This window comes from Calidris pugnax, unplaced genomic scaffold (genome assembly GCF_001431845.1).
Source record: "Calidris pugnax isolate Ruff unplaced genomic scaffold, ASM143184v1 scaffold273, whole genome shotgun sequence".
Taxonomy (NCBI): domain Eukaryota; kingdom Metazoa; phylum Chordata; class Aves; order Charadriiformes; family Scolopacidae; genus Calidris; species Calidris pugnax.
This window is the reverse complement of record NW_015094508.1, coordinates 1,533,563-1,551,072: the sequence shown is the minus strand read 5'-3', so window position 1 is coordinate 1,551,072 and position 17,510 is coordinate 1,533,563. Positions and strand designations below refer to the sequence as shown.

At 41.3% G+C, this 17,510-nt stretch overlaps 1 protein-coding gene across 1 annotated transcript in view; it reads left to right on the top strand.

Annotated features, from left to right (window-relative positions):
* MAP1B (microtubule associated protein 1B) overlaps positions 1-17,510 on the top strand; it is a 70,881-nt gene that overhangs the window by 34,378 nt on the left and 18,993 nt on the right. The window contains exon 3 of the mRNA XM_014964986.1: positions 14,969-15,051. Coding sequence (XP_014820472.1) covers positions 14,969-15,051 — 83 coding nt within the window. The remainder of the gene's footprint in view (positions 1-14,968; positions 15,052-17,510) is intronic.

Sequence of the window (17,510 nt, the reverse complement as noted above, 5' to 3'; positions counted from 1 at the left end):
CCCTGTTATCTGGATTTTCTGGATATCATCTTCCTTTAGGAAACTCCCAAGAATTGTTTTTGTTTTTCTGGCTCTCACATCCCCCAGTTGTTTTATCTGTGGAAACTCAGCATGAAGATAATTTCAACAGTATGACCCTTGGGGCTACAGGTAAGAGCTTCCAGACCTGAGGTCTCCTGGAGCATGTTTTCAGGGGTAATCAGTGCACACAGATAAAAGGCAAAGGCTGGAGCCTGCTTGGGAGAGGGGCCAGAGACCTGTCTTTATAAATGAGAAAGTGTGCTGGCTCTCTCTAAAATTCTGAACTATTCTAGATCCCCTGATTTAAATAGAACCTTGACATCTCAAGGATCCACCCAGTATTGCTCAAGAGTTACCATTATAAATAAATTACCTGTGTTAATCACTATGAAATCCTCAGTTGGAATATGGGTACAACACATCTTTTAAAACATATGAAATCAAAGTACTGTAGATTTCTTTCTTCAGTGTTTCCATTTTAATTGCAGCTCTCATTTCGCTGTGTCCATATCAATACATCAGCTCTGTTAATAATATTCTGCCAACACATCTCTAGTTTTGACACATCTGTAAGTGGATTTTCTCTAATTATCTTTAAAGTCTGATCTTGGCAATCCATTACTGGAGGCTACTTTGTGTCAATTGCCAAAAGTAATTAGAAAGATGAAATTTGTTTAAAAGTTGGTGATCACCATTCTTAATGCTTGTACCATACAGCGTTGGAACTGGATGCAAGCCAGGGGAATTAGTTCTAATACCTAGCCTCCTGTGAACAAGTCTCTTTGTAAATTTCTAGATTTTAAATACAGAAGCAGGAGTTGCCAATGGTAATTTTTTTTTCAGAACATGATGAAATCTGAATGATGAAACCAGCTTCAATTATTCAGTTGGTGCCTGCAAACAGTTGTGTAGTGATTTCTAGACTTTCTGTTCAAATCTGGTTTAAGTTGGCATGACTCTGCTGATTTAATTGGTATGCAGGAGCTAAATTGGTTTAATTGGTATGCAGTCTAGTTAAAAATATCTCTGTATATTTAAGAATAGTATGGATAGCTTTTATACAGACAAGAAAACACTTACCAAGAAAAGAGACATCTCATATGGTTTTCAGTGTACTAGTTTCTCTTTTACAGATGTCTATTTTCTCTGACTGCTGTCTTGAAGAGTACTTAAAACCAGCCTTTACTTCTGGAAAGTACTAGGCAAAGCTGATCATATGGTAACTCAAGAAGATGAGTCTGTGCACTGAAAAGCATCACAATATATTAATTCCTAACTGAACACCTTTGTATTTGAATCCATGATTCTTAAAAAAAAAAAAAAAAGTATTTGTGTAGTTAAAAATGAACTAAAATTTCTCTATTTTTTAGTTACAAATGTTCAAACTGAAAATAAAAACACATGTTGTTCTCAGTGGGGGAGAAAGTGTCAGGAGAATAGATTCATAGCAGCTTACAGATTAATCTCCTCAGCAGAGACTGGTCTGTGCATGTGTTGTGCAAACAGCTTTCCAGTTACAGGGCACCAGGTGGTCACCTATGGTTGATTTAAGAAGCAAACACTTGCCACAAATGCTATTAGCAGTGTGTAATGAGATTAACTCCCCATAGCACTTTCAATATCCTTGAGGTTTTTTCCTAAAGCAGCACAGGGCTGATCACCACCTCTTAAACAATGAAGAGTTTAATCTTTCATTGTTGTATGCACATAACTCTCATCAGCATTAATAGGAGTTAAGCATGCACATAAATGAAGAATAGACCTTAAGGTTTAAGTAATCATGGTAATCTAAAGGTTTCAAGCAATTTCACAAAAGGCCAGGCCAAAATTCTATGACTATTCCCACTGGGTGACATTAAGTATTTTCAGAGATTTGTATTTTTGAGGCATAAAGGGTGATTAGAGGTTCTGAAATAACAATGAAGATTTAGGGAAAGGTAAGAAGACTTAGCTGCAAGAGACAGAACCTGAAGCAGAACTCATATTTGCTTAAATGTTTTTCCTTTCCATGACAGGGTGAGCTTTTGCTTTCTTTCATTTTAAGGTAATTCTTGTGATATGTACTGAGCATTGTGGTGGACTTCCTGGGAGTTTGGTGGATGTTTATATAGTTAGAGATGACACAGCTCTCCCCAGCAGTTCTTGCATATGCAGAAGGAAACTATTTCACTAGGTGCAAATTCCCTGCCCTCCTGTAAAAGGTTGCTGTGGCTGTGCAAGCAGAAAGGATCCTCCTGTTATGTGTCATCAAGAGTAGTCCTCTGCTCCTTAGCTCAGAGGCTGCCTAAACTATTTCTGGGGCCATCTGCTTCTTCCTAGGAAGAAGACTGGGAGTAGGAAAAGGTATCAGAAATGGTAACTCAAATGCTTGAAGATTAAAATAGGTGTTTCCAGAACTAGATCTGTTCCTCGCTTATTTTTCCATACAGAAGTTGGTGCAGGGAGAGTGTAGAGAAGCCAGGAAAGACAAAAGATAATCCAAGCCAGACTCTTGACTGGCCTCTGGAGTCTGCCCACTTTGTCATTTAGAGGGCCAGCTTTTGCTTTCCCATTTGCTGGTTCATTGATTTCTGATTTCCAAGCCCTTCGAATTCTTTTAACGGGTACCTTTTTTTTTGTATCGTATCAGCGGATACGAGCCATCATTAGTTGTTTTTCATACATTGCTTTTTCATACCACTGTTTCCATCACTGGTTAGGGTAATTGCTTTGTTAAATTTTAGAGTTTAGGTATTAAAAGACATTGAGCTTTCACGAGAATATTACAATATGGGTTTCTATTTCCTGAAGATACCTGTAGTTTTTTCCCTCCCTGTTTTTGATGTTCTAATTACAGGATAGCATTGACTTTCTCAGTCTTATAATGTAATACAATTGGTTGTACTTGAACACATGATCTGAAAACTTAAGGCTAAAGACTGGAGGGACTACTTTATGGCTTGTTTTAATTCCAGAAATGAAAGCAAAAAGCATGTTCCCTTTGTGCTGAAACATCTAGCTGGCAGGTGCGTCTCCTCATTTTCTTCTTTGTAAAACCTGGAATTAATTAATAGTACTTGCCTGTATTGTACACAGAGGCAATTGATTTCATATTACATTTGCAATTTGTATAAAACCATCCGGTGGAGAATTGCATATATCCAGTAAAGAATGGGAGGATGAAGGTGTCTTGAGGCTTTCAAGTGAGCCTTTCTCTTGGCAGAGTTAAAATCTCTGCCTTCAGGTAGAAGAGTTACTCTGCTCTTTCAGACCAGGAAAGTGGTTGCTGCTAGAATAGGACACTGAATTTATGTCCAGAAATTGATTGGCAACGCTGCTTATCGTCATGGCTATTTTCACTGACTATATGTAACGCAAAATGAAAGCTTTGTGCAAGAAGTCCCATGGAGCTGGGAAGCTGGATGGTTGCCAGGGGAAAAGCTTAAACCCGGTTCTCATTAAAGGCTTACAAACAGAGCATCTTGTTAAGTTTCGCAGCCATTGCAGAGGCTCAGGGATATTCCACAGCTGGTAAATTAGTTGATAGTAATAATACATTTAACAGAATGACAAGTTTCTAAAGCACGCAAAAGTAAACCAAGTATTAAAAAATATAACTTTTTCACTGTAATACAGCTATTATGATCGTGTGATTTGTTCAGGAAGCACTAATTAAGCCGAGCTGTGATATTACTTGGGAAAGAATGTCACAGTTTTCAAAGAGGACCACTAGGTAAATTATGTTTAAGGAGGTATTTTGGCAAACAACCTGGGATTTTATTGTACATAATAAACATCACAGTAAAAATATCAAGGGTAGGTTATAAACTGTGGAGATTTTCCCCAGAATACATATTGATTGCCAGACTGTGGGAAGATTCAATCATAAATAATTTTATATGCTGCAAAGTTAAGTGTCTAAACTGGAGTGCAAGGCTCTCTGCAACAGCTATTAGTGCTTGCAAAAAAGATGTCATTCATTATTCATGGGCAATGAAATCCTCTGATTTGAACCAGGACAAAGGAATAAAAAAATATATATAAGCTGAGAAACTTTAATAAATACACGTCAAAAAAAATATACTTGAGGGAAAGAGTCAATTCCCCATGTGTCAAATCCCCTTAGGTTTTATTGACTTGTCTGACTTTTGACAGAGATGGCAGATGAACTTAAAACTAAGTTGCGTATGCAGTAATGACCCCAAGACCAGAAATATTCCCCAGAGGATTTTAATTGGAGCTTTGGGTTTGGCTTCAGCTGCCATAGTGATGAAAACCCATTAGTAAGTAGGCTGTGGCAATTTGGGAAGATCAACAGAGTCCTTCTGAAATTATCAAAATTCAGAGAATTCCCCCTGAAGGGAAGGAGTAAAAGACTGAAAATCTATTCAGGTGAAGCCGCCTGAGAAAAGGCAGACTTCTGAAATTATTTTTTTTTCTGAAATGTTCATTTCAGTACTTATCCCTTTGCTGCACATTTTTCATGTACATCAGTTTTTCCCTGATGCTGCTGTGCTTGAATTTCCATATGAAGGTGGGAGTTGCAGTGAAGTGCAAGGAAGTATCTGCACAGTGCTGCAGAGAAAAATCAAAAACTCTGAGCTAACTGGCCTTCTTCCCTGGCAGTCAGGATGATGAGGGAAGAATGGTATAGCCAGGCACCGCAGCACAGGGAGGTGAAATGGAAGGATGTAAAAAGGAGGTTTCAGCAATGGCAACATTTGAGAAGTACCTTTAAATGAAGTTGGGTTTTTTGTTGGTTTTTTTTTTTGTTTGGTTTGGTTTGGGATTTTTTGCTGTTGTTGTTTTTCTTTTTTTGTTGGGTTTGTGTTACTGTTTTTTGGTTTTGTTTTTGTTTTTAAATACAGGAAGGATCTTGGCTACTTGCTTAAATTTCATTAAGGAGAAACATAATGCTGATGTTCCCTATCTTATTCTCAACAGCAGATATTTATAATCAAGAACCTTTTCCATTCCTCATTGAACTCAGCGGCAATTTTCCTATGGAGTGCACTTGAATTTGAGTTAGAGACTATATTACCTAATGCAGATTGGCACAATTGTATTTCGTTGTAAGAAGTCATTAAAATAAATCTGCAGCCTTTGTAAAAAGTCCCAAGCACTTTTCCTTTGATGCACAAATTTGCTCAGCATCTTTAACAGCCCAGAAAATGTTTGTAAATGTTGTTTGTAATTTGAATATACTGGGTACTTGGTAAAACAAAAGAACACTTAAGCTTCTAACAAGTCCTGTGAATTATGATATATGGTGCAGCAGAGTCTGAGGTAATGAGCCACAGAGGTATTGAGAAAGAAGTAGTGTTTTTTTCCAAGTAAGATTTTATTTGGCTATTTGACAGTTAACATCGAGTTGGGATGTGAAAGAGAGATTCCTTTTCTAAATAACTGAGCAAAGTTAAAATATCACATAGAGGGGACTACTGCAAATAAATTATACTGGGAAATGATCTGCTCTTCTCAGGATTACATTAATTTCTGGGTCTGAGATGTTTACGAGAGGTAAAAGAAGAAATTTCCTTCTTTCTACACGGAGAAACTTGTTTCTGGAAGAGGTCTGATGCTGCGCAGCTCGCTTTCTCTTCCCTGGTTAGTAACGCTCCCCAACGCAGGCTCAGATGAGGACTTTCACTGACCTTCAGGACTGATGAGTCAGCTCTGCATCACTGCAGTCTCCCGTGGTGGTGTGTGTTGGCTGCCAGTTTCTATGCAGTACTGGGGCAATGTGCTGTGCAGCCGAAAACTAAAGCTCCAGATCCACAGTTCCGTTCTGCAGTGTACCACAGAGCTGCCCTTGCCATTTTCTACGCCTATAAGATTTAAGGGTAAGAGGGATGCTAACATGAAACAATGACAGGATTACTGCCTAAAAATATAGGGCTGACCATACTATACATATATGTATAACTTGCTGTTAGCAGCTTTTTAAGATTATTACTTGTAATTGAGATGTGTAACTCAAGACAACTGCTTACATAGAATCTCACATTTACATGCCTGCCTGCCTCAAGTTCATGAAATACAAAAACTAAGAGAGGAAAAGATTAAATTACTTCGCTTTTGCCTAGACAGTCCCAGACAAATTTCTCATGAATTTCAGTGGGTGTTGGTTTCTGTTTTCTCTTGCCATTTGTAGCTAAAGTTTCAAGATCTGCAGTGATAATATTTGTTAAATAATATAGATATCTTAATAGCCAGGCAAGTGGTTTAGGGAAGAATTTCAGCTCTGAGAAGTAGTTAAAGGGGATTTAGGGGGTCCATCAAAAAAATATTCTATTATGCAGAGCTTTTAAAGTATTCATTATTTTCTAATGCACAACATAGTGATGTACCTTGCAGAACTAAAAGGATTGTGCAGCTTCAGCACTCTGGTTGGCTTCTAAAGACTCAGGTTGCTATTTCTGTATGACCTTGGAAATTGTCGCCTTATCTCTACTTTATGGGGTTAAAATCCTTTCACACTTATGAGGTGTTTTCATTGTGAAAGTAGTTGTTCAGAGACCAATGTCTCTAGAGTTTTAATCTACAAAAACAATTCGTGGAAATACTCCTAAAGAAGATTAAAATATACATTTCAGGAAGCCACTCTGAACTGTAAATATTTTGGAGCAAGATCTTAAGTTTTGCTTGTATGGAGCATTAAGTGCTACGTATCGCCTTGAAAATAATGGAAAAGCCTATACAAAGGTTTTATACATTACATAAAAAGGCTTTAAGAGCAAAACAATTGAAGAATACAACATAAAGGTACACAGGAAGATTTCCATGTTGATGAGTGCAGCATCTAGATGTCTCTGAAACCTCTTGTTTCAAGGTTGGAAGGGTGATTCCTGAGGGAGATGGTGACTTCGGGTAAATTGATTGTTGGTGAAAGCCCATGTCAGTCACTTGTGATGGGATGGGATTTTTGCTTCTCAAAGCCACACTAACTATAGCCTTGCTATTGAACAAGGCACTTCTCATGACTGGAAACACTGCATGCACCTTTGGTAAACAGCCATCACTCTTCCCTCTCTTTCTGCCAAGATATTAAACTGCTCTGCTCTCTAAACACTCCCTTTTTTTCCCCTTCCTGTAATTACAGGAGATCACTTCTTGGAGTAAGGTCATAAAGCTGTGCTCACCTGTCTGCAAAGCATAATTCCAGCTGTGCCAGTTCAGATTTATGTCCTTTGCTTGCCATCCTCTCACTGAAATTACAGTGCTGCCAAATAGTGGCTGGACAAGGCTTTTGGGATTAGAGCTTTATCCACCATGGGGGTTGTAAACGGCATAGGTCAACTAAAGAACAGAAATGGCAGAGTTCAGAGACAGCCATTCCTGACTACAGCAACAACTAGGCATCAACCGAGAAAGCAAAGACTGCTGCCAGGGACCATCTGTCTCTAAAACAACTGCTTAGGATATTGGGTAGTTCCCCCAGAAATATGAAACCTTAGGTACTGGGAATAATTGGTTATTGTAGGATGGATAAGGAATGTTTGGTTTCCTAATCAAAGAAGCAGTCCAACAATTAAAGACAGTCACTCACTTCAAGAAGAGGTTTGTCTTTTTCCTGTCAGTAGCGAATTTTAATGCTCAATAGCAATAACTTGCAGCTGAACTCATTGAACAGATTGGTGCTGTTGATTGACTACTGGATGTTTTTCTCCTTAAGCAAAGTCAAAGGTGAACCCTTTTATCAGAAGCATTGGATTCTACTACTGTTGCAAGTTTAGTGTATAAACAGGAGGTGTATTCTAGTTCTCTTTTACTCTGATTTTTTTGAGGTCTGTAGCAATCTTAGTTTTAAATTTGACTTTTGTCAGTGAAATTGGTAATTATATTCCTAAGGTACTTAGTTCAGGTTTTGTGGCATATTCCCTCTTTGGCAGATAAGCCTGGTTTAGTAAGCCTTAAAAATATAATATATAAACTCTTATTGTTATTGTGCTTTGTACTGATTTGCTTCAACATTTTTTTCAGAGTAATTTTTGTAGTACTGCTTTGTTCAGAAGAAACTTGTAATGCTTTAGCAGTCCTTCACAGAGCTCTGCAATTGTAAAACACCAAGAATTATGTGAAAAATGCTGTTTCTGAAGATGGTGAATGACAGTTGAGGGTAATAATTTGCCCCTGACAGTAACAGATGGGAGGGAAAGGCCAGCAGTTTGCTTCCACTTGACAAATGGCTGTATTTTGACAGCAAATTAGATGTCACATGAAGTTGGCAAATAGTGCAAAAAATCAATATTTAGTGTGAAAAGTTGATATAATTAGTCTGCTGATCAATAGGATGTGTGAAAACGTGATTTAAAGCCTTGAATTTACTTCAGGAGGTTTCAGTGGGAATAGGTCGTGGAGCGGTGAATTCTCTGGCGATCGCTTGTAGCTCTTGCAGCATCTCCTAGCACAGCTCAGTTCATAAGTCTGCAAGTATTAGAGGTCAGAGTTTGAGGCAGAAGACATGAATCCAGCTATGACTATTAGTGCAAACCAGTCAGCTTGCTTTCCCTCTCGGCTCTTCTAGAGTCCTGAGCAAGGATTGGTGAACTGGGTTCGTGTGCAGTAACTGGAGGCTGAATCTTGCAGTTCCTGTTCAGGCTGCATCACCATCTTCTGTCTAGCCTTCCACTTTCAGGGTTCCATTATTACCTGGAAGTATAAACCCAAATGAGATCTGACGGATAAGGATTTATCCAAGATCTAAAATGAAATTATATGCGACTAGCCTTATTTCATTAAATGTGAGCTTAAAAATCCTAAAATACAACATGCTGAAGGACATTGCCTCTCAGGACTTGTGGTTAATAAATTGTTGCAAGGCAGATGTGAGTAGGAAAGATGTTTAACTATCACCAGGTTGCCGATGAGCCATATGAAACTTGAAAATGGGTTCAATGTATGCAGGGAGAGGGAGAAGATAAAACAGGGATTTATGTTTCCTGCAGAGTCACAACACAGTTCAGTATTCCAGCAAACGCAAGAAAGATTAACCTAATTCTGCAGAGACAAAATATAATCCTCTATAAAAAGCTCATAACATTAAATATGGGTCTGAACTAACCATTTCAGTCAGAGCAAGCAGGTTTAAATAACTGCAAGGAGACCAGTCACGCTCTGCAGTGAATGTCAGTCTTCTGAATCTTGGTCGCTATCAGAGGGCTCAGCAATGTTAGTAGAGCTGACTTTTGTTCACAGCTGTCATGACAACTCAGGTACAGATTTTATTTTCACCTAGAAATGTGTAAAGTACCCCTATTTTTGTACATATATGACTTCTTGCTGGAAAAAATGACTATACCCTCCTTGCACCCAGCTTAAATTTAAGAAGTCACTGGGCTGAATTGAGCCCCGGAGGCAGTGAATCTATCTTCTCTGACATAACTGGAGTTATGCCTGTGTTATGCACTCCCCATTAAGACTAACTTATTAGCCTCTGCAGCCCCCAGCATCACCTGCAGGGCTTTCAGACTGTGCCTAGAAGGGCACTTTCTGAAGTTCTTGTATCCCAGTGCCTGGACGTTATACAGATATTTCTCCATCAAGTCTAGAAATCATTTTCTTCTTACCTGAAGATACAAAACTCCAGATTTTTACATCATCAGAATTTGTTTTGGCAACTCTGTAAAACCCACGACCTTGCTTAATGCTGTGTACTTCCCTATTTCTCCAGCTTGCGCTTTAGGTCAGCAGAAACTTAACGTGGTCTGGTGGCCCCAGCTCAATGGAGAAGATGAAAGGGATAGAGAAGTCCATATTATTTACATAAGATTTCTTCAGATAGTCGATAATCTTCTGTAAAAGACCATCTTGATCCTTTCTCCTTTGTCTGGAATCACTGTTGCAGTGTAGTGCCTCCAGGTTGACAGTGGGGAGGTTTGGGGGCTGGTCACAATTACAGCATTATTTGACAATTTATCCCCATTGATATTTGTGCTGAAAAGAGGGACAAATTGATTTATTCAGTTAGTATAAGAGATAGCAACTTCAGACAACCAGTTGTCCAGAACTCTCAATATTCTGTTGAGTATTTGTAGAACAACCATGCTGAACACAAGGTTAACATGTCTTACTTGGAGGACAAATGTGAAGTCCCCACTAGAAAAAGGTGAAACAACGAGCAGTTTGAAGTTATTTAAAATGCATGGGTTATTGCATTACTGTTGACAAGGCAAAAAGGTGCTTTTTTTTCCAAAGGGATTTATTACTTTAAATATATCATATCCAAGGGGTATGATAACCTTCCAGTAACCTTCATCAAACATGGTAAATCTGAAACAGGCGTAGATGAGATGATTCTTGAACATCAGTTATTGCTTTCCATCTTAGGGGCTGACAAACCACAATGCTGTCTTTCAGAGTCATAGCAGCTCAAAGACCGTGCTCCATCTGACCTCTGTTTCAGTGGTGAAGACATTTGTTGTGCTCCTTAGGTTATTTATTACTTCTGGTTTCGCTAAAGACAATTTTTCTTCTACCAAATTAATTAAATGTAAAATGGTGTCTGATTTGCCCATCTCTTTACTGCTTGGATGCACAGGAACAGAGCGTAAAACTCCTCCTCTCTTCCCCCATTTCACCTCCAAACCCCTTAAATACTCATATGTGTGAAATCCTTAGCTGGTACTACTTCTCAGTCATCCAGCTCTTGCTTGCCACGGATGTAAGGGCAGTGAGAACTAAAGCTTTTAAGATGTTACTACGTGTGGATATCAACAAACAGGCCTTAGTAGGAATTAAAATAGACCAAACCTTTCCGGCCATCTCTACCCAGAAATGTTGAGGCAAAAGGTTGCACGTTGCTGCTTCTCAAACACAACATTGCCCTGTTGGGAAAACGTCTTTTCCTCAGTGATTGTATTTGTCCATTAAAGATGTCTTCTCAGATCTGAAGAAAGAACTCTAGGAATGGATGCTTTATTTTGGAGGATTTTTCTCCCCTCGGTCTCCAGAAAGTCCTCCACAAGACAGGGGCAGCTGGAGGGGGCGAGGCATTGGAGCTACTTGCAAGTGCAGAGCACTGAAATTTGCCAGCTGTATGGAGTTCTCTGCCTAGTTGTGGCTTGTGGGAGGTTTCATTTGCAAGCCTTGCAAGCTATGCCACCTGCTAATGCCACCCAGCATGGTGACTGGTCTAACAGGGCAGTCGTGTCTTCTGACAGAGAAACAATACAGTAAAAACTAAAAGATGTTTAAAGTTGCCAAAGGGCTGTGTTTGAATGCCAGCTCAGGTGTCAAACAATCATCACCTTCAGGGAGAAGGTATTCCCCTTCACCCTTTCTGCCAAGAATCATCACAGAAAAGATTTACCTGCTTCCTCTGTGTTCACTTTGTATGGGAATGGCATTGACAAGGAGTGAGTGAGTGCTGGTGTCTACCTGGGGTGGTGAGAAGGGCTGATGGGAACCCCTATGTTGAGTAGCTTGTTGCCTACAACATGCACCCCCATGTGTGGCCAAGAAGTGTGTCAGCGTTGATCCTTGGCTACACAAGACTTGGAGGAAAGCTTGCTTTCTTTCCCTTGCCATTCATTCACATTTTGTGTGTGCACAAAATTAACATAATCAGTTAAAATCGAGCCCCATGATCATGCTGGTTGATTGGCCTGAAAAGACCAAGTTAGAAATCTGTTCAGTCACTTCCCTAGGAAATGTTACTGACATCATCCCCATCTCAATAATCCTACTATAAATGTCATTGGTGTTTGGTTGAGTAGGGGAGAAATAGAATCTTATGGCCATAGGAACTGGGATGATGCATGTGGAAATCACCTTTTAAGCAATTGTCACAATCTATTTGCTTCTCTCTGTTCTGGTTCTGAACCAGGCAGTTGCCAAGAATCTTTATTCATATCTGGTTTTAATTTGAAGCTTTTGAATTTGAAGGATGAGCAGATACTTAGATTTCTTCCAAACACACTTAATATTTATTACTGAAAGTGTTGAGATAGGGTTTTGACTTGCTTACCAGAAACTATAAGCAGGTAAAATCTATCCATCCAACTGCTTCTGTGCAACTTGGAAGTTTCTTCCTTTCTTCCTCTGACACATCACAGAAATGTTCTGTCAAATGTGTAGAGATGGGCTGCAAAAACCCAGTAGAGTTAATTTAAAGCAACCCCAGGTCTTTTACATGAGTCTCAAGTTCTCCCACTCCGTCCGTAGTTTAGCAGGTCAGTGTCTTTTGCCAGTTTGTGAAATGCCATTGCTGCTTTCTGCTTCCAACCTGGGCAAGAAGCCTGTGTTGCTCTTAAAAAATCGTAAATAGCTTTTCAGAAGACCTATTTTTTTGTTTCTCAAGCAGTGACATGTGAACATGTTACTGATATTAGCAAGTAGCCACAAACTTCCCAAGTTTTTAATGGGATGGGAGCTCTTGTAGTGACTCACCCCCTGCTAGTGCCGGGTCCCCACCCTGTGTGAGAAGCAGTAACACATGTTGGTGGTGAGGAGTTGAAGAGGGAGGCTAGGCTGCCATGCATGCAGCTCTGAACAGGCACCGTGTACATGGTGCAGACCTCTATGCTTGCCTCTGGAAACCAGTCTCAAGATGCATGAAACCATGCAACCACTGGAGCTGGGTGTCTGGCCCACAGGAGCATAGGATGTTAAGTAACCAGCGTTGGTGCTGCTCAGCTGGAGCTGTTTCTCCCCAGGTCAGGTCCCTCCCAGCTACACAGATAAATGACTGGGAGCAGCTCCAGAGAAGTCCAAGCTGAGTGCTTTGCATCAGGTGGACACTATGTGTCTTTGTCTAACTTTGCATGTGGCTAATTGCATTTCCCTTCTACCTGTTAATGTCTAACCCTACATCAGGCTTAGTCTGGCCTGAAGCAAAGTTTGTGCTGTGTGTCACCAACTAATAATAATAAGCGAGACATTTCTGGGGCTACGTAAGGGTGATGATTTCTTTTGTTTCCTTACAAACGGTAAAGACTAGATTAAATAAAATCTGCCTAATCTCTTAATTTGAGGGACATCTGCAGACCAAATAAAATACCAGATCACAGAGAGTCTTCTGGAGGAGTCTGTGGTAACAGAGTGATCTGGTGTTTTACTGAATGTAGCCTTATATATGCGTTCCTGTTGGGCAAGGAAGCAGAGCTATAAAAATAAATTTAATTAGAAAGGGTAATGCCAGAACTGGATGCTGCAAAGGGAGACCTCCTCCCCTTTCATAATATACAGTCTGTTTCCTTTCAAGGAAGCGTAGCAAACAGAGTATATCTTAAGAAAACTGGGTTTCTTCAAATGAATTAGATTATTATCCACAAGTCTCTAGACACTGTCACGCACAAGAGAGTAAACAGCAACCCTGTCCCACATTTTTACTTGAGAACATCATTATTTCTTTCCTTCTCCTTCACTTTCTATCGTGTGATTGTAAGCTCTTACGCTTACAAATGCACAGCTTCCCCTGCCCAACAGCAGAAGATGCGGCACATTGCAAGGTCAGTGGGTGAGGAGGAAGAGGAAGAATGGGAGGAGGAGGAGGAAGAGGAGGTGGAGGGTATCGCTGGTCTGGGAAAGGGGGGAGGGAAGCCAGCCTGGCCCGAGGTGGGGGTGTGTGGGAAAGGCTGGCTGCTTGCCCTCGCAGGCTGCCCCCACGCTGCCTGGGGCTCTCAGGAATGCAGAGCTCCTTTCAGAGGGGCCATTCTTGGGCTCCTTATTTTATGTCTTTTTACAGGGGAGTTTTTCTCAGTTGGCAAATAGGTGACTTGTTCTCTGTCTCTCGTACTTCCTTTTAAGTGCAATTAATTATTTTAATTGATTAATATTGCGCTGAGCAGTTTGCTCAAAAGAGACAGCTCTTCTGGTTTTTTGGACTAATTACCAGTCTGGATTTCTGAATGACAATACGGCTGCTAATTAATCTCACTGCAGTTCTCACATAAAGAGACCCTGATAAGAACTTGCCAATTAACATAAGAAAAAAATCAAATGTCAAGAGTCCTGTTGTGTTTCTCTGGCATCCACTCACGGTCAGATGAGTATCAGTATTAACTACAGACTAGTACTAACTATGAAAGCCAGCGGGCTGCAAGGCTGCTCCAGGCTTGCCCAGACGTTACTCATTCAGGAGCTAGCTGTTATTTGTACACCCGCTCACTCCTGTTGCCTAACATTGCTCGCCACGGGTTTTGTGAGCAGGAGGAGGACGCAGCAGGGCAGTGCGGCAAGTGTCTGACCATCCCCACAGGGAGTTCCTCCCAGCGTCCCAATGTTAATCTCTATTGGCAGAAGGATGGGAGGGGAGTGTTGGCAGAGTGGGTCCCAGCTTTTGCCTGGTTCATCCATTGTGGCCAGGGACCAGGGGTGTGCGTGGGGCCCTGCCTGGCTGGAGAGAGCTCCCACCCAACAGTGTGTAACAGGGACCACGTGAGTCCCCTGTAGGATGGTGCTGGTGGTGGTGGGCAGCGGGGACATCCCTAGGCTCCTTCACTTGTCTCATAAATTGTGCTTATTAGCCATGGTGGGCAGTGTCAACGTACAGCCCAAGTATTCACTGCTTCTTGCGGGGGAAGTACGCAGCCTGTGCTGACTTCCCTGCTGCTGCAGCTAAGCCACTAGTAGTCCCTGAAAAAGCTCATATAATACCACCTGGGCATGTTACAGGACTGTATTTATTATGGCAGCTGCCTCTGTCCACGAAAGTACAGGGCCAGATTCTCAGCTCCAGTCCCTGTTCTGCACCAACTATGCCAGACCAAGGTGAGTTACAGGGACTCCTCTGGCCAGGGGGAAGGGACAGGACCTGTTGCTGTTGACTGCTTTCATTACTTTGAGTTTTCTGGTGCAGTGATTCTTGCCCACAAGCCATGGGTGCTTCTGAAGAGATGAGCAGCACCTGATGCCTGATGTGTGCTGCCCTGAGTGACCAGAGAGCTGTCGTACAGCAGGAAGTGCAACAAGCCCATGGAAACTGCTGGCTTAATTTCTTCTCTGCTTTTTCTTTCTGTTCCTGCAGGTCAGAAGATTCTTCACCACAGAAGTGATGTCTTAGAAACCGTAGTCCTGATCAATCCCTCAGATGAAGCAGTTAGTACTGAGGTAAGTCAAAAATACTTCATTGGATGTGTCATAAAAGCTCCAGTAAGTGGACAGGATGAGAGCAGTGAAGCAAAGTAATTGAGATGATTCTTGAATATCAGCTACTGCTTTCCAGCTTAGTGACTGACAAACCCCAATACTGTCTTTCAGAATCTTAGCAGGCTAAGAGCAGGTCCTAATTGTGGATGAAAGGACAGATTAGGAGCAAATATAATGAAAAACATCAACCATCCCTTGATTTTCTTCTGGGTTTCCCAGACTTCTCCCAAACTGTCAGGCACATACAACAGAAACACACCTCTGAACCCAGCACTCCTTTTCTCATAATGCCTCAAATTCCCTTCTTGATGAAGTTGAGGCAGCTGTGGTGAAACTGCATCTGCTTCTCTTCTATTTCTCCATTGTTTTGCAGCTCTGGATGCCTATTTTATTAATCAGAAAAGTGACTGAAAGTGCCCTGAGACAAATTCAGGTCTTTGCGAAGAATTAGCAGCTATATTGATCTATCTGTCCTTCAAAAAGCATGTGACGTGATCAATGGGCTCTGGAGAGTTCCCAGAAGATTACTGCCAATTCCTTATGAACTCACTGGAGTAGAATCAAAGAACTGAGCATGTAGATCAAGACAAAACCAACAAATTTAGCTAGTGAGACTGAAGGTTGAAAAAATAAGGATAATTGCATTGCTAGACTGTGTTGGGAAGCATTGACATAATACCATTTCTTGTGGGAAATGAAGCGGCTCAGCTTGTGGTACCTAGTGAAAGATCTATTTTGTTACCAATCTTCAGTTATATTAAATGTACACAGGAGGAAGGACTCCAAAACAAATTAAATTTCTGAAACAGTAATGTTTAAATAAGTCACCTTAGTTAACGGCAGGTCATTCACTAAGAAACTATGGTTAAAAACTATGGGTAGCAGCTCTTAATACCTTCAGATATTCAGTTAAAAGCTATAAAGTGTGTATGTGTTTAAGCAGGGACAGAGCCTGAAGAAACTGCCAAAAGTAGGGAAATGCCATTTCTGTCACTGTTGCTTGTCATACCTTTGATGGATGACCACATGGAAGAACACAGTCTGAGGCCTATTAATGACTTATGAACCATGGCTTTACTTTACTCTTTTGGCTCTGAAAGATGTTTGGCTAGGTTACTGTTAATTTCCTCTCACTAGACTGAGGGAGGCAATCTTTTCTTCACTTTCATCTTGCCAAACGGGTCACAGCCAGAAGTTACAAGCTGAGGTTTACCTTGGCTGACCAAGCAAGACTCCAACTGGACACAAGCCAGAAAAAGACAATAAAGAAGAGGCAGGAGAATTAAACTGGAAGTTGGAATAGACATGCTCTGCTCTTAATGGCAAATTCAAAACTTAGTTTTATATATCAAGAGATTTCCAGGTTGTATCTGGGGAGACAGTGATATGGCATGGAGCTCTCACTTTGAACAAGAGGAATTTGAATCTATCCATTCAGGAAAACCGAAGGAAAATGATATTAAAAGAAATTCCTATTTATCTGACTGGTAATAGTCCTACTGGTGGTAGTCTGAGCATGGTGCAGCAGTGCAGAGTTCGTTTGGAGGCCTGTAACTAGTGGTGTTTCCCAAGGGTCAGCACTGGGTCCAGTCTTGTTCAATATATTCATCAACAATCTGGACGAGGGGTTACAGTGTACCCTCAGCAAGTTTACTGATGGTACAAAACTGGGAGGGGTGGCTGACACACCAGAAGGTTGTGCTGCCATTCAGTGAGACCTGGACAAGCTGGAGAGGAACCTTGGGCAGTGAGGAACCTGATGAAATTCAATGAGGACAAGTGTAGGGTGTTGCACTTGGGGAGGAATAATCCCATAAAATGGTATAGGTTAGGGGGTCACCTGATGGAAAGCAGCTCTGTAGAGAGAGATCTTGGAGTTCTGGTGGACAAGTTGACCATGAGCCAGCAATGTGCCCTTGTGGCCAAGAAGGCCAATGGCCTCAACCTGAGGCCAGGAGGTTGAGGGAGGTTATCCTCCCCCTCTGCTCTGCCCTGGCTAGGCTGCATCTTGAGTACTGTGTCCAATTCTGGGCCCCCCAGGTCAAGAAGGACAAGGAACTACTGGAAAGAGTCCAGCTGAGGGCTAGGAAGATGATCAAGGGAATGGAGAACCTCTTTTATGAGGAAAGGCTGAGAGACGTGGGTCTGTTGAGCCTGGAGAAGAGAAGACTCAGAGGGGACCTCATCAATGTTTATAAATATATAAAGGATAGGTGTCAAGCAGAGAGAGATCTTGGAGTTCTGGTGGACAAGTTGACCATGAGCCAGCAATGTGCCCTTGTGGCCAAGAAGGCCAATGGCCTCAACCTGAGGCCAGGAGGTTGAGGGAGGTTATCCTCCCCCTCTGCTCTGCCCTGGCTAGGCTGCATCTTGAGTACTGTGTCCAATTCTGGGCCCCCCAGGTCAAGAAGGACAAGGAA